This window comes from Crinia signifera, chromosome 12 (assembly GCF_055691185.1).
Source record: "Crinia signifera chromosome 12, ASM5569118v1, whole genome shotgun sequence".
Classification (NCBI taxonomy): Eukaryota; Metazoa; Chordata; class Amphibia; order Anura; family Myobatrachidae; genus Crinia; species Crinia signifera.
Window position 1 is genome coordinate 74649947 of NC_139228.1, and position 23032 is coordinate 74672978.

The window sequence follows — 23032 nt, forward strand, 5'->3', positions numbered from 1 at the left end:
TTTCCAGGGACATCCCTATTTCACATACAGTACCGTATCACCAGAAAATGGGTCCTGAGGCCATTTTTTTCTCCCAGTAATATGCAACCAGCATTTGGTAGAACGGGATGCAAGTGTAATTAAATGGGGGCCAGGGCATGTGGTGTGTGGGCACACTTTGCACCCATTACAGAGACATCATTAGGAAAAGTAAGGTATAGGGAATTTCCAGGCATGTCCTAAAATGCTATAAAGAATAGACCTGGATAACTTAACACCTTCATTTTACTGAAATAACTGGTAAATGTATATATAATGATAATGATATTAAATGTATCGCGTACAGTTGCAACTATGTCTGACCAAGTCTGTTTCCCATTACAGGTCCTTTTTGAAGGTGTGCGAGGTCCTGGTATAGAAGGAGACATCGCTATAGATGATGTATCAATTGTTGAGGGAGAATGTACGAAGGTGGATCAGCCAGCCACTAGTATGTTCTGCATTTGATCCATTACTGGGCTAAACTCATGACCTTATTTTACATGTGTAACTTTTTGGGAAATAATTTAAGCTAAAAATATAAATACTAATTGGGGAAACATTAAAGAGCACACTTTGGTGCTCATCAATTTGTTGGTGCTAATAATTTATTCCATGCAAGATCATTTAAAATGTCATTACATTTAACATTGATTTATTTACTTTAAATTGGAAAGTTATCAAATTTTAAATTTCTAAAAAAAATAATGTGAAAAAAAAGAAAGAAAATACAATATTATGCCACTTTATTAAATTGGAACATTCAAAAATAGTATGACCCTAGAAAACTATGGACTGCATTTGCAGGTGATAACATTTTCATTGCATTGTCAGTCCTAGTGAAAAAATAAAATGAAGGTCAATATGTAAATATCAAATAAATTTCTTTTGTTAATTAATTAATTTAAATAAATTTAAATTCAAATAACATTAATATATTACATGTTTTTTTTTAAACATAAGTGAAAGTCATAAATGTATACAATCATATACTCTATGCTATACAGTATCTTTATTTACAGAGCTCTGTGAAGTAATCACATATTAATTAAAAACAGTTATTGGACAAGATTCTAACGATTCACTCTCTACTTAAAAACACTAACTGTAATACGATACCTCAGTCACTTTCATTAGTTTAAGTTACACTCATTGCATAAGTTTTGTTATGTGCCTGATAAGGTTCTTTAAATCTTGAGCACATGACCTATACTAGTCTAGGTGTATTGAATTGTCGTACCGTTATCCAAATTATTCTGAAAACCATACATTCCAGAAAGCTAAAAACTTACTGGGGACATTTGTAACAGCACTACTGAGGACATGATATGTAACTGGTACTAAATATGTGCAAGACAATGATTCATTGACTGAGATAGTACACAAATTTTGTTTCATGCTTTGAAACCTTGTTTTATGCACAAATAAAATATATTTGTGTGTATTTCATCTGTTTGATGTGTTTGTACAGCATAAATGCAAGATACTTGAAAATCCATCATTGAAATATAAAAATATTCTGAAATACGAAATAATCCATTATCCAAAATTCTCCTGGTCCCGAGCATTTTGGATAAGGGATACTCAACCTCTATTTATTTACTGTAATGTTAAGTTTGTTACCCCTGTACTGTTTTCTTTTTTTCCTATTGTATGGTACTGCAAAACATTTGTGGCGCCTTATAAATAAAATATAATAATAAGTGTTTTCTCATTGTTGAATATTTAGTGTTTTTTCTTTTATTTCAGCTCCGCCTTCTGGTGACAAAGTGTCTGGGACTATAGTGCATATATGGTTGTATCCAGTTTTCCTTTTCCTTTCTTTTTTAAGTCATCAAAGGTGACCATATCCTGGCAGAGGCTACAAAAAAATTCACATGGCACTGGTACGAAGAAAGAGTCTTTGTAAATGGACAACTTAAAAACAATCTACCAAAGATTCCTCCATGAAGGCACTGAGAATGAATGGAACATGGAACATTACCAAGTACACATGAGACCTGAAATTAGGGAGAGACCTTACAGTGCTCCTATGGCTTTCACGAATACAGTATAATCTGAATATTCTCTTAAAAAAATAAGGAATGGATATCCTTGTCAAAGCACAACGTCATGGCTGGTTTTCTTTCAAATGAATAGAGTTTGCTTGCTACCATGGACACCTAATGGCCTGCCAACCTAAACCTCACAGTTAACAGGGTACAAGAAGATCTGGCATTTATTTTCTAATCGAGAAGGTTTTTAGTCTGGGATAAGTATACATGAGCCCTTTTGCCTTGGCTGCCACCATCCAAAAACAAAACCTCTTTAAATCACATGCAGCATTTTGTCACAGCTTTGCTAATGAAAGGTATGCTGTATCTTTTTTTGCATGTAGACGTCTCCAAGAAAGAGCAGTTTAGTCTTACAAGTTTTTCAGCCTTTGGGATTTCGCTCGCTTATGGACACAGAGTCACAGAGTCATCAGTTGTATTAAAGGAACCAAACCACCACCTTTTATAAAATGCCAGAAAACCAAGTGCCTTTAATTATCAAGCCTGAAAGAAAAGTTAGCTAAACAAGCTTTTGCTCTGCTGTGAGTGGTTTGTGAAAACAAAAACTAAAGAAAAACAAACTGTTTTATAAGCAAACTACAATCCACAAATATAAAATACAGGCCAGATTTAAAAAAAAAAAATTCAAATATTGCTACACAAAGAACGTGGACTTAAGTTGCTGCATATGCTCCTTCAACGTTTAATTTTACTTTAGTTGTTTAACTTAAAAAAAAACAGCCATGGCCTTCTTGCTTATTTTTAGTTTTACAATATCTTATAGATAAATCTGAAAATTGGAAAATGCAACTTTTCATATTACTGGCAGCTGAAGGTAGTCTGAAAAGTTGTCTATGGACTTTCAGTCTGCTCTTTTTTTCCTTTTTAAATGGGAACGTGATTTTCTTACTCTTATCTACATTTGAAATGAAATCAGTCTGATCATAAGAGGAAACCGTATCTAAGACTGCAGCGTGTTTAACCCTAACAGAAACTCTGGGTCTGAATTATTAGTCTTCACTTAAAAAAAAATGAGGGTCTGATGCCTCTGCCCGCTAATCAGACTGTGCAGATTGTGACATAGTATTTTATTATTTTGGCAAGTTTGAAAAAAAAAAATACACTTTTACATAAAACTGTAAAAAAATGACTGAGCTACCTGATTAAATACCATAACTTAACCAGCCACTTTTTCAATGCATTGTATATGTCCCTTATAACGTTGGCTATGAACATTTGAAGATATTTTTGATTTAAATTATCTAAAAGTTTAACTTCATTTAAAAATACTTTTATCTACAAAAATTATTCTTTTATGTTCTTGAAAACACTTGATGGTTACAAAAATGTTATGCAAGCAATTGGGCTATAAATAAAAAAACAAAACAAAATATATTTAACATTGCTGAAATTGATTTTTAAAAATGGAAGCACAAGAAGATGTCACAGAATAATTGCGACCACAATTATGTTTTTTTTTTTTTATTTTAATTTTATTTTAAATTCTGTAGAAATGTTTGTGCTGATTCAGTAATTCAACTGAACAAAAACAAAACTTTTACAGCTATGTTCAATAAAGCCTCTTTCCAGGTAAGGTATAATAAGTGGTCTACTGGTTATTTCTGTCTATATACATTATAAGAAAATTATATCAATGCTAAAAATAACTATCAATGACTTTTTTACTAGAGAGGAATTTTACATTTGCAGTTTATTGTTTTTTTTCCAAATAATAATATTAATATTTTTTTTAAAGAGAGCATCAAGTTATAGAAAAAATAATAAATATTACATACAGAAATAGATTTTACATTTAATACTACAAAAAGTGATCAAGTTGTTGACATCATCAGATTATAAAATAAATAAATAATCACAGCAGAACCTGTCTTTGGATCCAGACTAAGCAATTGTTGGTGGTACACATGACTTACCATATCAGAATGACAGATTGTACATATAGCGTAGTGTGTAAGCCCAATTGCACTCTCCCATCCCCCACATGAGACATCTTCTGGTCAGCCGTGATGCTTCGCCAATCAGAAGATATGGTGTTTGACCATGTGCATTGTAATGAGGGACAGAACAAGAGATCATTCTGTTGTTCATTAGATTGGTTAATGTGTACCAACAATCTGCTATAGTCCAGATCAAAGAGAAATTGCCCCCACCATGGGCAAGATTGAGAGTCATGCAGGTGTGTACCCGGCCTAACATTTTCTAATGTCAGTAACCATCTACCGTTTAATCCACAGTGTAATGCTGTTTGTATAAGAGATTATTATACATTATTATAAGTATTTCTTGTTATTCTGAATAGTGATAACATAAGACAAACATTATTTTGTTGCCAAAAGCAACGATCATTTGTTTTCACGTTCCTTTCTATAAAAAATTTGGTCTACAAATGATAGGTCAACAATGTCTAAGTCAACATTCAGTAGATTGACAACAAAATGTACGTCAACAATGATGAAATGTAGCAGTAGCAGTAGTTGACCAAGGCACCTGGTCCGAAACATGGAGAGCCATGTTGAGGGTACACAGTACACTATCCGTGGGTCCACGTGCTCAGGTGTTGATATTTAAAAAAGTGTGAAAGACTCATGTCAACCTTTCATGTGCCGACCATTCCCATCCTCCCTTTTGCTTGTGTTGCCCTTTTATCAATGTAGGCCTTGTGGATGTCAACATTTTGTAAATGTCAAACTTGTGCATGTTGACCTTTTGTCTGTCTCAACCTCATGCATGTCAAAATTTTGGTGTCAACTTCTTGACAGACTTTCGACCATTTGATCTGGAACCATAAATTCCTAGTTCATTTTTATGATCTCACCAATGTAGGAAGCTCAAACTATGCTTGCTTGATTAGTATGCTTGCAGACACATATACAATGGTAAAAGGGTACAGCCTCATTTTGTGTCACTTACTTTTTATGTCCTCCAGAATGAAATGGGAATCTAATAATTACACATATTGGCCGGTATTCAATGCTTGCTCTGGGGAGCTGCAGCAAATCCTGTGTAGAATTCGCTGCACTTTCTCCCCAATTCTCCCTGTAGGGAGATTCGCCGGGCAGCCACCCGTTCTCCCTATTCAATGCCTCAGGGGCTCTCTGCCCCTGGCGGCGAATTTTAACCCCCCCGGCGAATGCCACCGGGGAGCTGGGGGACGGCTGCAGGCAGGGAGATGGAAGCCTCCCTGCCTGCACCGGACACTGCGGGGGTGAAAGAGGGCTGTGGGGCACAGAGGGAGAGCCCCCAGAGCTGGCAGGGGGCTGTGTTAGGGAGTCGCTACACACTGGTCCCGATCGTGCATGTGTAATGATCGGGACGAGTGTGCAGTGAATATATGAATATTAATGAGCGGCTCCCGGCTCGGCCCCCTGCTGGTGAATGTAAAAAAATAAAATATATATATTGTTTAAAAAAAAAATTTAAAATATATTCATGTGCTGCAAGCACATGAATACAAATTGCATGCCCCTTCAAGGAAAAAAAAATCTGATTTTTTGACACCAAAATAAAAATAAAAAACGCTTTATTTTCAAAGATCACATTCCAGTTCTCCAGAAAAAGATGACGAATGTAAAATGGAGAATCCGTGGAAAATCACTGGAGAAAGCAGTTCTCCACTTCAGCATTGAATACACTCTCGGCGAATTCCACTAAAAACCCCATTGAAAACCACTGGCGAATCGCGGAGAATCACAAACAGAGAATTGCCAGACATTCGCTCTTCATTTGCAGAGAATTGTGTCCATTGAATAGGGCGAATTGATTTTCCAGTGAGAAAATTCCCTGTAAACCCGGGGAATTGCCTGATTCCCCAGAAAATATGGAGAATCAGAGGCACTGAATACTGGCCATAGTCACATATTGGAGCCAATTCAGACCTGCTCAGCAAGGTCCAATGGTCTGGCCACTGCCCATGCCCATTTGCCATAATGCACATATTGCAAGTGCCTTCGGCGAATTTCATCCTTGCCAAGGCGCTTGCAGTGGGTGGAATCCTGGGGTGGACCCCCAGCATTTCAATGGCATTCCCACAAAAATGCATAGAATGCATTGGAGTGCTGGGAATGAATTGGAGCGCTCGAGCAAACACAGGCATTCCTTTGCCTTCTAGGGGCAAGCACTTGATGTCAGCATCCACCTCGAACTTGCTTAAATCCTTGCAGCCCCGATCAACTCCTGGGATTGTAGGAGAAATCTTTCGATTTTAAGTAACCATCAAATGATTTCTCCCATGTGCGGCCCCTTGTGAATGGATGTGTACCCATACACATCTATTTGTAGCACTGCATCGGGGCACGGATGGCTGGTGGAGGGCATATGTTTATCGGGGAGTCATTAACCTGTTCGCTTGCCTCCGAACACATGCAGCCCAGTGAGCAGGTCTGAATTGGGCCAATAATTATCAAAATCATCTAATAATACTGTATTGTGTTCAAAAGTAGATTCATTAGTATTTATAATCATATTAATATAAACTGAGGATCAATATTGAACTGATTTATGTTGGGATTCTAGCTCCACAGGTAGTGCCGGCACTGTGGACACCTCAGCTCATTGTAGTGTTGTATAACTATTTTTGAAAGGACATTATATAAAAATAAAAATGTTTTCTAAAACACATGTATTGGATAGAGGGCTTCTTGTTGAATACATTGAAGAAACCTCCATATCACAGATGCTATTGTTTAAAATGACTTCTTGGTAAAGACAACCAAATGGTAAATCATTGCCAGGATAATTTGTCTATCAATATCTCCCATTTCTGATACTGCCTAACCCAATCAGAAGAGCATCTTTGTCCCTAACCGCTATGCAATGCATGCACTGTTGGAGGTTTAGGTTTTTTTTATGCATCGTAATCATTCAACTATGTGACCAAAGAAATTGCATGTGCTTCTGAATGAACCTTAAGGCTGGATTTGCTTGTTTATAAAGACCAGTAAATAAATATTGAATAGGACAGACAAATTATTAGACAAAAAAGAGAAAATGCATAGTATAAAATTTGGCCCAAAAATATGGGCCCACCTACCACAGCCAGATGGTCTCATCAAGTAGGTCCTAAATATAATTAGGTTCCAGATCAGAGGATGGCCCTTATTTAGAGTTGTGACACGGCCACCTCTATGTACACATGGTTTGTTACCAGTCATCATCACAGGTGTATACTTGCACCTTTTCTATATGTATATGTACAGCAGAAACTCCTACAAACGGTATATTTACACTTACAGTATGTCCAAGTCTTCACCATCCATAGTTGTGTCAACGCATCCTCACTCAACTTTCTGAGATGGCTCCGTTACAGCCCAGTGTAGATGCATAACTGCGTCACTCATGCAGTACTTTCTTGCCCTGGGATCCAGAGCATGTGCTGTGCCCCAATGTGTGCAACCAATGAGCAGCTGTTACATACTGTAACTATTAAATATCTGAAATAAAATCACCCATTGGCAAAGGAATATGCAAATCATGGCAACGTTTTGTTTAGTAGATTAATTTATGGTTAAGGGGGAGGTTGAATCATCTCTACAGGGAAGAACTGTTGAAGTGACGATAGAAAGAGGTAAGGATCGAGATAATCAATATTGGTGGATTCTTAAAATAAATATCAAAGCCTAACAGCTGAATACAAATGGTTATTATACAAAAAGTATACTAATAAGTTTAGCAAGAATATGTGTATTTAAATTTTGCCAGACATGACTATACACCATTGTTAGGGTAGGGAGTTAGAACTTTGTACATGAATCCACAGAGTCAAATATATATATATATATATATATATATATATATATATATATATATATATATATATATATAGGCAGATAGGAAATCCCAGCAAGCAGGACTCCAAACACGGCACTGGAAGGTCTTTGTAAACAAATGGACTTTATTTTCTCAATGTTTCGCGGGATTGAACCGCGTCGTCAGGAGAAACATACAAGACAATGATACACACTCACTACTCACCTTATGTAGAGACCAGCACGCTGCATCCCCCGCCCATGCACCTCAAATCACGGAGACCATCCGCACCTGTAAGTGGCGCACCAGAATGACATCATGCAACCACAACAGGGCTAGGTTGCTATGGCAACCAAGGTATTTCCGAGATCAGCAAAGCCGGCCGGCCGGCGTTAGCAGAACAATGCGAGTCCCCACATAGGTTTTGAAATATACATTTAAACAATACATGTACAAATATACATTACAGTAACACTGCCTTAAAAAAGGAAGAGAAACACATGATGACACTTAAAAATGACATTTAGTAAAATGTCAAAATGTACACATAAAAGAAACTAAAAACCAACAGTCACATAAATTCGATATATTAAATGGACACAGTGCGGTGTATCGGGTACATCTAACAAATAGTAGATCTACATTAAGGTATTCCAAGCGATTCGTTCATTAAGGCCCCTTGGAGACACAGTATCTAGTCTGTGTATCCAAGATGCCTCCAACCGCAACAATTTTTTATTGCGGTCACCCCCCCTGATATTTTCTGGCACATGATCAATAATTAAGTATTTAAGAGAACATAGCTGATGAACATGCATTTTAAAGTGCACAGCCAATGGCTGGTCGCAAGGTTTCCCCATCAACGCTGCTTTAATGGCAGATCTATGTAAAGCCATTCTTTCTTTAAATTTTCTGGCTGTTTTGCCTACATAATAAAAGCCGCAAGGGCAGATGATAATGTAAACCACGAACCGGGATTCACATGACAACACATGTCGCATTTTATATTTGAAGGCATTGTGAGGATGCTTAAAAGTGCCCTTATTTCTACAAGGGCACGGAGGCTATCGATTATTGAGGAGAGAGTGCCAGTCCGACTCGTGGATATATATATATATATATATATAGGTACGTGCATAGACCGCACTCGCACTTATTTATTTATAGCTGCGGGGTGCCAGACAAGAGATAAACGGGGTAAGCGAATATCCCAATAATAGTCTGGGGTGTATCCACACCTGCTGAGGCGTGGAATGTCAGGCACTCGCCTAATAATAATCAAAGTCCAAAGGTCAGATAAAAAGTCCAAAGGTAGTGCAGTTTTTATTTCAACTATCCAATATAGTCATAATTTTTCATAATATGCCCCGACGTTTCGGTCCTGAGTAGACGGACCTTTTTCAAGGAGCCTATAACATTTATAATAAGGCATTCAGTAAACCATAGAAAACAGCACTTAATTAACAAAAAATATTCAAATGGAAACATATGGTAAAAAAGAGTCTTACTTTTCAGTGAAAGAGACTATCTCTCTAATAAAACCATACGCAAAAGCATACGGAACCCACTGTGTGTGGCTCCGTTTCTAAACTGACATGCGCACGCAAGGCTGCCGCCCTGCGTTCCATCTATGCGGGTCAACAGACGCGACTTCCGGTCCCGAACTTCCGGTGACGCCGGAAGCAGCGCTGTCAGAGCGTGGATGCGGTTTCCACGCTCTGATCAATTAGATGTCAGGGGGGATAAATAGCCGGGCCCGGGCAGTGCTATTTAGCAGCAGCTCCAGGCACCATGGGTGTTTTTCTACCCTGAACTTCGTTGATAGCCAGTCTCTTTCACTGAAAAGTAAGACTCTTTTTTACCATATGTTTCCATTTGAATATTTTTTGTTAATTAAGTGCTGTTTTCTATGGTTTACTGAATGCCTTATTATAAATGTTATAGGCTCCTTGAAAAAGGTCCGTCTACTCAGGACCGAAACGTCGGGGCATATTATGAAAAATTATGACTATATTGGATAGTTGAAATAAAAACTGCACTACCTTTGGACTTTTTATCTGACCTTTGGACTTTGATTATTATTAGGCGAGTGCCTGACATTCCACGCCTCAGCAGGTGTGGATACACCCCAGACTATATATATATATATATATATATATATATATATATATATATATATATATATATATATATATATATATATATATATATATATATATATATAACTGGTGTGCAGATCACTTTCTACCATTGTGTGGAGAATGTATGTGTAATTATTTATGTGGTTTGGCACCAAATTGTTGCGCCTACAACGGTGTGCGTTTTTTCATCTATATAGATAACTACTCCTAAGTGGGACCAGCACCTGGAAACGTGTATATAATAATATATTTTTTTATCGTTTTTCACACTTTTTTATTTTTTCGCTTTGAATTTTGCCCATAATCATGGATCTGGATGTTAATGATTTAGCAGGCACCAAACACTTTCTTGAGAACATCAACAAGATTCTTTTTTCCAATACTGAGACTTTAAAATTCTACATTGACAGTCCACAGGAAATCTATGACAATCTCTATAAAATGAAGAAGAGGCTGGTTGAATTAAACTTATACGGACTGACTTTATCCCAATATCATAGGGAAAGACTAATCCCCAGAGGTTTTAGAATCAAGAACCAACCCACTCTGGGTAGGAATAACAAAGTATTTTGTAAGCAGTGGTGCCATATACTCAACCAATGTAGCTTAGACCAGATGGTGCTGGTTATCCAGCAGGGTTAACACTGATGTACTGTAGCATAATTATTATTAAATAATTAGAGAAGGAAATTGCTGATTGTGAAAGCCAGGGTTTGAACACTCTTAAAGCAGATAATAGCTTAGATTGGCTAACTAAACTAGAGTACAGCATCAATACTTTTAGGGAGGAGTTGCTATCCTTAAAAAAAAACAAATGTAAAAAAGTCTGTGAAGACTACAAAGAAGTCAGGGTATACCCTTGGATTTTTTTACCAGAGCAATGCTAGAGCGTGGAAACCACGTGTAGGTGGCAGAAGAAGATTCACTAAACCTTCTGACCAATCTTCAGCCAATGCTAGTGCTCGTTCAGAGAGGCAGGCATCTCCAGAGTGAGAAACCAAGAAAAAAAACTCAGGCAGGGTGCGCTCAAGAACAGGGTCAAGGGAACAACCCTCTTGAACCCTGAAAAAGTAGCGGTACATAATATTTCTGACTACTCCCTTCCCCCTGTAAAGGAACAGGTGTTGTCTAAGGGGCTATCTTATGTACAAATAATTAAACAAAAAGCTTTCAATTGTGAAGTGGAGTTACACAAATTCCACAGACAGTTAACTTAAGGATTATTTTTCTAAATAACAGAATACCCCTAATAAATCTCAGGTATTTAGAAAGAAGAGTACCTTTGACCCACCTAGTTCCAATGCCTCGATTTCCACCTTTATTAGACTAGTAACATGGGACCTCATGCCGTTTATGTCTAAACAGAGGTTTTAATTTTCAAATACCACGGTAGAGGAAATGAGTGCCATTAAAGCATTAAAAACCAACAAGGAAATTATAGTCCATGCAGCGGATAAAGTGGGAGGTGTTGTGGTCATGAATACAAGTGATTATGTGGCCAAAGTTAGACGCCAGTTTGCAGACACAGTCTGCTATAAAGCCCTCCGCTATGATCCAACTACTTTTTACTCTAAGGAACTTGAGGATATTTTATCAATGGGAGTGACCAATGGTTGGTTAGATGACGTTACCTATGAGTTTTTAACTCAAATGCATCCAGTCACCCCACTGATATATATTTTGATGAAAATACACAAGTCTCTCCATAGACCACCAGGGAGGCCTATTATTTCTTCCAGAAATTCTTTATGCCAAAATATATCCCAATACTGTATGTGGACTTCTTCTTGCAGGCTTTTGTACTTGATATTGACATCATACTTAAGGATACTACAGATGTTTTAGTCCATATTGAAATTCTGGACACTGTACCTCCTAGTACCTCCTAATATTTTTATATTAATTGATTTCATTTTGCACAAAAATTATTTTTTGTTTGATAATTCATTTTATTTAGAGTTACAAGGCACAGCCATGGCCCCTGCCTATGCTGTCTTGTTTATGCATGAGAATGAGACAGCGCACATTTTGAAAAACAGATTATTTTCATCATTTATTAAATCTTATATTAGATTAATTGATGACATTTTCTTTTCTTTGGACGGGAGGCCCTAAATGGTTGGATTCTTTTATTGACCATTTCAATGGATTGCCAGGCACCATCAGGTTCCAATAGTCGGACTAATGTTTGTTTCTTGGATGTAGATGTTAGGATTGAACAGAAAGGTTTCTGTACTTCCATCTACAGTATAAGAAGCCTACAGATAATAACTTAATCCTACAGGCAGAGAGCTTTCATCCATTACCGCTAAAGCAAGGACTGACGTACTCCCAAAGTTTAAGGTTGGTACGGATCACCTCTAAAAGAGGTGAACTTCCAGAAGCATTGCATACCATGGGTAACGACTTTATTTTAAGGGTTTATGACCGGATGGAAGTGATTGATGCAATTAAGAAATGTCTTTTGCTAGACAGAAACAGTTTACTGGTTCAGCCAGTACATCGGATGATTTTTCCAACTACATTCTCTATAGCATGATCCAAACTGAGAGATTTGGTATCACAGCACTGGCACATATTGGAACCTGACCCAGTGTTGGGCCAATTTTGTGGAACGCTTTTTGCTTACAAAGAGAGCAGTAATCTTAAGGATCAAATCACCTTTTCAGACATCAGTCCAATGCCTAATAGAACTACCTGGCTAGGTGGTAGGAATGGAGCATTTAAATGTAGCGGCTGTGTCACTTGCCAATACATGTTAACTAGTGAACACTTCATACATCCTAAGAATAGGACAAAATGTAAACTTCAACAACGTATGACCTGTGCTAGCAAGTTTATTGTTTTTGTCATTCTTTGTCCGTGTTGATTCCTATACAGTATATAGAAAAAACTATCAGGATGTTGAAGGAACGTATAAGGATGCACCATTCTTCGGTCAAAAAAGCCATGTATTTTTGTAGTTGGACTACTTGTGTGCACTCTCAGACAGAGGAAGCGTGGAGGGAACAATCAAAACTAGGCAATAAGGATATAAAGATACATTATATACAAGCAAATATAGCAATAATCAATAATATAGGCGATGTACACCACAATCAGGTAGCCTTATAAAAAGCAATGCAACGATTGTGTGAATTGCCAGTTTGTGTCTGTGGATGATAAGTTCGTCAATCCTACATTGGAAAGTCTTACAAGATTCGACATCATCTCAATTGCAATAGCCGCTTTGTCGTTTGTCGTGCAATTGTTTGCCCCTGTCAACTAGTCTATGTGGGCAAGACAATTAGATTCTTGAAGGAGCGAGTAGAACTTCATCGTTCATCAATTAAAAAAGCATTTGCCAAGATGGACAGTAACACACCTCCATTGGCACGGCATTTTGCAACGGCTAAACATTCTATACATGACTTTAGTGTAATGCCTATGGATCAGATCCCACCGCTGAGACGTGGTGGAGACTGCAATAAATTACTCTTACAGATGGAGTGTTTATGGATCCATCTCCTAAATTGTATTGCTCCCAATGGTCTTAACGAGTACCAATCGTTGCATTGCTTTTTATAAGGCTACCTGATTGTTGCGTACATTGCCTATATTATTGATTATTGCTATATTTGCTTTATATATAATGTCTCTTTGGGCCTTATTCTGATCGGTGCGGTAATATCCGCGTGCGTTCGTGCCGCCGATGTTTTGTGTCTGCGCATGTGCAGAGGTGTCTCTGCGCATGTGCGAGCGGGGCTATATGTGCTTATTACCATATGCATACGCCCCGCGTTTCATGGGCGTTCCCATGCAAACGCTGGGCGTACGTATGGTAATGCGGCCGTGACGCACGTGTAGGGGGCGGACATATGACATCGCCGGATGTCAGCTGCCCGCCCAGATCCCTGCTTTTGCACGGAAAAATGTCCGTGTGGTCTGAGGTTGCGGGAGCTGGTGGAGCACTCGGTCCTGCATTCGATGGTCTGCGACCATCGAATGATGGGGGAGGTTCCCTTAGATGGAGGAGGCGTATTCCGTGAAAAATACACGTGCGGTCCGTTCGGCCAGCTTCTTACCGCGTACGGACGGAGTTGGCGATCCGTATGGAAGGCGGGGTTTCGCACGCACGGTCCTGGCCGCATAATCGGATCCGGCCGCACCGATCAGAATAAGGGCCTTTATATCCTTATTGCTTGGTTTTGATTGTTCCCTTTTTTTTTCATATTTTTATAATTTTTTTCATACTCTTTTCATATTTTTTCTTTTTCCTTTTTTGGGCTTTTGTATTGTTAATAATGTGCTATATACTATCCTTATGTAGCATTTTGATGCTCACAATAGTCTGTTTGTGGCGTTATTCACATGTGTGTCTTGTTTACAAGTGGGCCCTCAGAGTATCTCACATGCCTTTTGCGTGTATTGTAACCCAGTATTGCGACATTTGCATAGGAGGAATAGTAACAGCGGTCCCGCTGTCCCTCCGTAGAAATGTGCTATGTTGGCTGTTTAGGCATATAAAGTGACATAACAATAATGTCCGCCTATTTGATTACCAGAGTTGTTTACCCGGTTACTAGGTTACGCAGTAGTGACAGGGCTGCACTGCCTTCACCTGACTTCCGGCTTCTGCCGGCGTCTTTGGTCACTATGTCTGTTCTTGGGGTTTGGTGGCATTGCCGCGATCTAGATCAGTGGTGTGTTTCAGGTGAGATTACTTCTCTGATTGTTCTTTAGGGTATATATAGACACACATGTTGATACAGTCTTTTACCCATGACTAAGGTGCGACTACCAGCACCGAAACAGCCTGTCGGCACTATGAATGCCTGGTGGAGGGATTGCGGATTGATGACTCTAGCTTTACCATTCACAGCATGTTGATAAGTAGATGCTCCCTCTGCCTATTTTTATCCGATTTGCACTTTAATATGCCTTAATAAATGTATACCTGACCAACGTTTCAAGGCTGGTGCAGCCTCTCTATCAAGGTGCAGTAAGACCTTACTTCACCTTGATAAAGAGGCTGCACCAGCCTTGAAACGTTGGTCACTATCCAGTTGTCTGATTACTTTATTTCTTCGAGTGCCGCCGTCACACTGCATCTACCTATCCCGGGAACATACCGGGTACTTACACCTGGGGCACAGTGTCGTGAATACAGCTCCTTGCAAAGACAGCGGAGTGCCGCTTCATCCATTCTCTCTCTCTCTCTCTCTCTCTCTCTCTCTCTCTCTCTCTCTCTATATATATATATATATATATATATATATATATATATATATAGAACAAGGAAAATAGAAGAGGGCGCTTCATGGTGCATTAAAAGAGGTTTTTTTTTTGAATAAACGTTTTCTTTATTTTCAACGCAAGTAATAACATGTATACAATAGTGAATACAATCGGGTAAACAATTGAAAGCTTAAATTTGTTTGGAGTCCGGTATGTATCAGGGCAGTGCTGAGTAAAGTAACATACAATACGTTTGTACAATACGTCTTGCCTTACAATTACCCCACAGAACCTCATATTGAGTTATCACCCAAAATCAACGGATGTGGGTTAACCTTATACAATACATCTTATTGTAGGGCAGTTTGGGATTCCCAAGATTCTGGTCAGTGGTTCATGGGGTATATCCTACTGGTCGGACCCATCCACCCTCCAAACACAATCACAAACCCTATATTTATACCTAACAATAGAAAGAAAGAGAAAGTTAAGAAGAGACAGGGGGGGGAGGGCAAATATATGGGAGGAGGAGTAATGTTACAATGCCTGTTGGCTCTTCTAAGTCCCAATCTTTGGTGGGACCATTAGGTATCAGCTCGCCTGTTCCTTCAACCTGGATGGGAGGAGAGGGCCTCAATGTTTCAGGGTGAGGTGGTCCTTTGTGGCTAAGTCAATGGGGCTGGGCTTAGCTCACTTACAGTATTCTGAATCGGGAGACTCTGTGGGCTGGTGTTATGTTTTGCAAGGGACCAAGACTGATGTTCCGCATAAAGGTATATTTTCGATTGAGTGTCATCATCGAGAGTAAGTATGTATCTCTCCCATTTTCTGCGGAAGCGAGAGTCACCTGAAGGGGATGCATCTGACAAGTATTTTCGGTCATAGTACATTTGTTGAAGTGTCATCCTATGTAGGTCGGCTAGTCTCGGGCTGGTCTTGGCGATCCAGTGCTTGAGTATCAGTTTTTTGGAAATCGTAAACATGATCGCAAGCAGTGGAATCACCTCTCTGTGCAGAGCCATGTCCAGCCAACCATCAAAGTTGATGCAAAGGCATGCCTTGGGGTTCGGCGCAACTTTAACATGGAGCTGTGAGTTAATGAACATAAATAATTTGTTCCAGTACCTTCTAATCTTGGAGCACTCCCAGAAGCAATGAAAGAGTGTGGCCGCTACAACCCCACATTTTGGGCATCGCCCTTCGTCATCTGTAATAAAGTGAGCTCTTATATTGGGAGACATGTAAGCTCTATGTACTGTTTTCAGGTGGACTTCCTGTAGATAAGCTGAGTGCAGGGCTTTCATCGTGGCCAAAAATCCCCCCACCAGATCTATAGGGGCTCGGATCCCCTCGATATCATGGTGCCATCTGTCTGCCAGCTTGGTCATTCATGTTTCAGCAGGTATGTTGGCTAAATGTGTATATATATGCTTCAATTTGTAAGCTTGGGTTTCCCATTTTTTCAGTGTTCTAAGGATTACATCTGTTGGTTGAGATTGGGATTGTGTGAGTTGTAAGGATTGTACATAGTGACGTACTTGTAGGTACATAAAGAAATTGGAGTTGGGCAATAGAAATCGTTCTCTCAGATCACTAAACTGGACAAGAGCACCGCCCGGATCAAACATTTGATTGGCTGAAGTCAGGCCTTTTTCCCTCCAACGCAGAAAGATAGCATTGTGTAATGAGGGAACAAATGCTGGATTACCCCATAGATTCACATAAGGTGTAGCATCATGTCGTCCTATAAGTTTTTTATTAAGCAGGGTCCATCCAACATATGTGTCATGAAATAATGGGTGATTCAGAATTTCTATAGGGATAAGATTCTTCCTGGTATGAAGTAGGGCGTTTGGCGAATATGGGTGAAAGGCACATCTGTCCAATTCTAAATTTGTGTAGTTACTTTGTTCTAGCATCCAATCTGCTGCATATCTCATGAGAATGGCTAGGGAGTACGAGTATATGTCTGGGATGCCTGACCCCCCTTCCTCCCTGGTCATGGCAAGTTTAGAAAATGCTATTTTTGTTTTTTTCCCCTGCCATATAAAGCGTAGAATGGCACTTCTTAGTTTTTGATTGTCTTTCTTGGTTATGACAAAGGGAAGTAATTGTAATACATAAAATATTTTAGGGAAAATGATATTTTTTATCACAGCTATTCGCCCAACCAATGAGATCGGGAGATCCTGCCATCCGTCTAGTTTTGTAAGTATGGTGGATATGGTTTTTGTTAGGTTTAGCTGATAGATATCACGGGGTGATTTGGGGATCAATATGCCGAGGTATTTAAAGTGAGACTGGGCGATTTTTAGGTGTGTAGTCGTGGACAATACTTGAATGTCATTATGCGGTATGTTAAGAGGTAAAAGCTCCGATTTAGTAACATTGATTTTGTATCCTGCCCTGCTACCAAATAGGGTGATAAGGCGAAGGATTTCAGGGATGGAGTTTTGGGGTCTGATAAGAATAGGAGCATGTCGTCGGCGAACAATGCTATTTTCACCTCCACATCTCCCACCCCTATGCCCCTATATCTTTCTGATGTCCTCAGCATCATTGCCAAGGGTTCCAACGCTATGGCGAACAGTAAGGGTGAGAGAGGACATCTCTGTCTCGTACTCTTTTCTATGATGAAGGGGTCAGATAGAAACCCGTTACATGCTACTCGGGTTTGAGGATTGTGGTATAGTAATTTAATAATGCCGATGAAGGCCTCGGGGAACTTAAATTTTGATAATGTATTATAAAGGTGGGCCCACTCTATAAGGTCAAAGGCCTTCTCGGCGTCTAGTGAGAGGATAGCATTATGAATGTGTGGAGGGGATTTTTGAGAGGCCGCCAAGACTGCCATTACCTTCCTAAAATTGACTACAGAGTGCCTCCCTGTTATAAATCCCATCTGGTCGGCGTGAATTATCTGCGGCATTATAACCTTTAATCTATTTGATACAATTTTGGCTAGTAGCTTGTAGTCTAAGTTCAGTAATGATATTGGGCGGTATGATCCAGGTAGGGATAGGTCCCTATCAGGTTTTGGGAGGATTTTGAGAGTAGCGGAGTTGAAATGCATCGGAGGGTTTTGTTTGGTGATCATGTCGTTGAAGGCCTTTGTGAGTATGGGGATTATAGTGGGAGCTAGGAGTTTATAAAATTCGCCGCTATAGCCGTCCGGGCCCGGGGCCTTGTTCGGCTTTAAGTATTTAATTGCTTCCGCTACTTCTGCCTCTGTGATTTCAGCTATTAACGAGTTAGACATTTCTGATGTGAGGGTAGGGTATTGTAGGGCTTCCCATTCTGGGGCATGAGGGGGGTGTGAGTTTCTGTCCCTTCTTGTGGTGCTGAGGTAGTGGCATCAGGGATGGAGGAGGCATAGAGATCCTTATAGAATTGCTGCATGGTCTCGGCAATCTGGGTATTTGACTCGGTCATTGAACCATCGGGTTTACAAAGTGGGTGGACTATCGCAGGTTTATAGGAGCCTTTTAATAAATTGGACAGTAGAGTTCCCACTTTGTTACCAAACCGATGAAATTTATAGTTCACTGTGAAAAGGTACCTGTCACCCATATCCGCCAAATATTCATCAAAGTGTGTCTTCGCTAGGAGGTAAGCCTGTTTGTGTGCAGGGGTGGAGGAGGTTTTGAAAGTGGAAAATGCGGTAGTTAATTCCGCTTGTAGTGAGATATATTTTTTAGAGTAGATCCTATTTGTGGCTGCAGTAAAGGATACTATTGATCCTCTTACCACTGGTTTTAGGGCCATCCAGAATAAAGTGGGGTCTGATTCTCCCACTTCTTTATTGTCTGTGCAGTAGTTTTGAATCGCTTTCTCTACGAGGGCCCTTAATTTTGGGGATGTGGTGAATCTAGAGGGGAATCTCCATAATTTATTACAGCCAGATTCATCGGGCAATTGGATGTGCGTTGTCACCATGGCGTGATCCGAGAGAGCTATGGGTCCAATACTAGACTTGGTCGAGAGTGGGAAAATTGTGAGCGAGACAAATATATAATCGATGCGGGATAGGGACCCATGCGCGGAGGAGAGGCATGTATAGTCCCTTTCTGTGGGGTGATGTGCTCTCCACACATCTACCACCTGTAAGGAGTCTTGCAATAAAGTTAGACCAACTTTTGGTGTGTTAGAGGATGAATGTTTACCTGAGGATCTGTCTAACATGGGGGACAGTACCATGTTGAAATCTCCCCCTATTTTTAGGTTCTCATTTATATGGGGTGTTAGGAGGGCCAGAATTGATCTTATAAACTGTTTTGAGTACGGAGTGGGTGCATATATGTTGACCAGGGTGTATTTTTTGCTGGCAATAGAAACAGATGACACCACATACCTTCCATTGACATCTGTCTTGGTTGACAGTATTTCCAGTGGGAGATTTCGTTTAGCCAAAATCACTACTCCTCGGGTTTTTGAAGTGTAGGGGGAGGATGCGACCACGACCCAGCCCAGCACCTGCAGCTTTGAGGTTTCTGCCAGGGTAAGGTGTGTTTCCTGTAAGAAAGCTAAATCTATGTTATTTTTGTTCAGATAGATTAGGATTTTTCTCCGCTTTATGGGAGAGTTGATGCCACCCACGTTCCACGTACATATGGTCAGGTCTGGCATGGCTCAGCGCAGAATGTGAATGTGGGGTCACGACCCCGTCCCACCTTATGGGTAGTTATAAGTATTAATAGACACCTAGAGAGCCTAGAAAGCACAACATAAATCTTATTTGCCATATACATTAGCTTAACGTGGGATGGGGGAGAGAGGGAGGAAGGGTAGAAAAGAAGGGTCAGAAAAGAGAGAGATAGAAAAGACATGTAGACATATATCCACAAACTAACAAAATACAATTGCTCTAAGGGCGAGTGCCCCAGAGTAAACTTCCGTACAATGATAGTGATAAAGCGGAATAGGACTAATGACCGGCGTCTCGCTCCGTCCATCCGCCCCACACCCGGCTCTGCTGAGAGGGGGAGGGGAGGGGGGTGGGGGGGTGGGGGGGAGGGGAGGGGGGGTGTGAAGGTGTAGAAGGTAAAATACCAACGAGTACTATAACAAATGGCTAAAGTGTGAGGGGGGGGGAAGGGGGGGGGAGTGTGGAGGGGGGGTAGGGAGAGGAGGCTGTGTAGCATCCTCAACGTCTTGTATTAACGCCTAGGATCTGCAAGTACGTCACATGTGATGCTGGAGTTGCCAGGCCTCAGACGAAAGGTGATGTCAAGTCCTGTGGTAAGCATTCTGAGGCTTGGGGTTACGGCCGGCAGTGACGGTTAGAACTCCTCGGGGCAACATATGTATGGCGCCTTCTAAACTAAGTAGACCCTTGTCCAACAAAACCAATCTCAGGAAACTGAGGCTCCTCCATTTGAAGGGGTTGTTTTCAGGGATCAATTGTGCTGTCACATCAGGGATATCAGGATCTGAGGTGACGTCTGGAAGTTGAACTCGAAGTGTAGGGGGGAGGGCCGTAACTTCAGGGGGCAATGTCAGTGATGTCTTCCGCTGCTTTTGCGCGAGATTGTTCCCGCATATATGCCTCGGCATCTTTGGGCGTGGAAAAATCTTTAAAGCTGGTGCCGTCGTATATACGTCTTTGCAGGATACATTAGACCAAATCTCCGACCTTCAGTAGCTAATCTGGAACATAGGGGTGAGAAGGCTTTCCTCATCTTGGATAACTCCGCAGAGTAGTCCTGAAACACATGAAGTCTGTTTCCTTCCCATGCAAGGTCTTTTATCTTTCTGGAGTCTGCCCAAATTTCTACCTTGTGGAGGTAGTTCATGCATTTGAATAGTGTGACTCTGGGTCTTGGTCTGGAGGGGGTGGGTGGGGGGCCTACTCTGTGTACCCTTTCTACCACCATGTCCTGACACGCTGCTTCTATCTGAAGTAAAGCAGGTAGAGTGTTTCTAACAAAGTGGGAAAGTGCCGGCCCCTTAATGGATTCAGGTAGCCCCACCAGTCTTATATTGTGTCTGCGCAACCTGTTCTCCAGGTCCTCCACTCTGTTCCACAGCTGGTAATTTTCAGTGTTGAGCCTCTTTATATCTTTCTGCATGTCATAAACATCATGTGTGACAGCACCTATTTGTTGTTCAGTGGCTACCACTCTGTGAGTGAGCTGCTGAAGCTGTTGTGTAATGTCTGTGACCGCTTTGTTAAGCAGAGGTGTCATGGCGGCATTAATGGCTTCCACTACATCGTGGTATGTTACAGGGCCCTCTGACCCCAAACTCACTTGGCTTCTGGGTTGAGCGTCTCCTCCCGCCGCTCTCTTATGCGCCGGAGTTGTTCTGTCTCCCTTGTCTGCAGGCGCCATGTCTTCCGCAGTCCTGCGGCGTTCTGGGCGCGGCTGCTGGGCATGCTGAGGCGCATAGTGCGCCGGAGGTCCCGTCTGGTTCGGCGTGCGGTCCATCAGCTCGGCGGGTGTCTGGGGTGATGTGGGGAGGGTGTATGGCAGCAAAAGAGGCTCCAGGAGCCGTGTAATTGAGCCCAAATGTGAGGCGGTGAACGGAGCTGAGGGACGGAGCTCCCTACTCCATCAAGCCGGAACTGGAAGTCGCATTAAAAGAGTTTAATAAGGATCCAATAATAACACTTGATCCAGGTTTCTCCGCTCCAAGTCTGTGTCGGTGTCTCCAGGTCCTCCTACTACGTACAGCGCATTCTAGCGTGTGTGAGGTGTAGCGTCCAGGAGCCTTCCACCTGCCTGCCGGTGAACAGTGAGCTGTTATTGCCTTTGTGGTATATGTTTATGCCTTGTGGTAACCAGCCCACAGCGTTTTTTTATCTGGTACGAGCAATTGCTTTTACTGTGGATCAAGTGTTATTGTTGGATCCTTATTAAACTCTTTTAATGCACCATGAAGCGCCCTCTTCTATTTTCCTTGTTCTAGATCTACTTCTGCCCATTTGAACCTTGGGTATCCGTGTATTCACGAGTGGAGCAGCTGCAGTCCCAATATATATGGACTTTGGTGGACATAAACCTTAGTGCTAGCACTAAAGGACTAATCAGCTGGTATTGGTTATCTAATCAGCGCTCAGACCAACACATTCTTTCTGTTAATATATATATATATATATATATATATATATATATATAGTTAGAAATAACTCACAACAGCGGCACTCTTCAGGAACTTTTCAGAAGTGTATTCAAAACAAACAAAACCAACGTTTCGGGGACCGTAGTACCCCTTTGTCAAGGTGTTATCCACACCTTGACAAAGGGGTACTACGGTCCCCGAAACGTTGGTTTTGTTTGTTTTGAATACACTTCTGAAAAGTTCCTGAAGAGTCCGGAAGGCACCCAGGCAGTTGTTCCCCGTTGGGTGAGTGCCAGGCCGCCAAACTTGTATATATATATGGCAACGCTGACCATTAAGAAGCTAACAGAACCCTGCAATATCAACCGTACAGTATCTGTGACATGTCCTTATGGCTGGCACTATTTTCTATAACTTTACTTCATTCCATTATTAGCTAAGGCTAATGAGTTTCATTCTTCATAAGATTTACACTCTAAAGCATCTCTACGATTCCCAATATCATTAATAAATTATTTGAAAGTGCTTTTTGCTTTATGAAGCTTACTCTAAAAAAATTATTTCACATTTTCTAGCAGTGAGTTAATTAGGTACCGCCTGCAAGAAAACATCCCCACTGCTTACAGAAAGTCTGTGTTGCTTGCATTACTGTACCCTAGCGAAAGTAACCAACCAAGATTGTCACTCATTCTTTTTAAATAAACAGGGTCTGAGGTCAACGGAGGTGCGGGATAGGAGCCAAACTTTTTAAATAGCCACAATCATTTGCTAGGCATGGCTTGCTATTGTAAATGATTG

General features: G+C 40.7%; 1 protein-coding gene and 1 long non-coding RNA gene across 3 annotated transcripts in view; one reads left to right on the forward strand and one right to left on the reverse strand.

Annotated features, from left to right (window-relative positions):
• MDGA2 (MAM domain containing glycosylphosphatidylinositol anchor 2) overlaps nt 1-3720 on the forward strand; it is a 580635-nt gene extending 576915 nt beyond the window's left edge. The window contains exons 16-17 of one of the 2 annotated variants that reach the window (XM_083166414.1): nt 364-469; nt 1768-3720. In XM_083166414.1, the coding sequence (XP_083022540.1) occupies nt 364-469; nt 1768-1862 (201 nt within the window). In that variant the 3' untranslated portion in view covers nt 1863-3720. The remainder of the gene's footprint in view (nt 1-363; nt 470-1767) is intronic. The other variant, XM_083166413.1, reaches the window with a different exon arrangement.
• The window catches only part of LOC146049789 (uncharacterized), a 47934-nt gene that overhangs the window by 4623 nt on the left and 20279 nt on the right, over nt 1-23032 (reverse strand). The gene's annotated exons all lie outside the window — the stretch shown is intronic.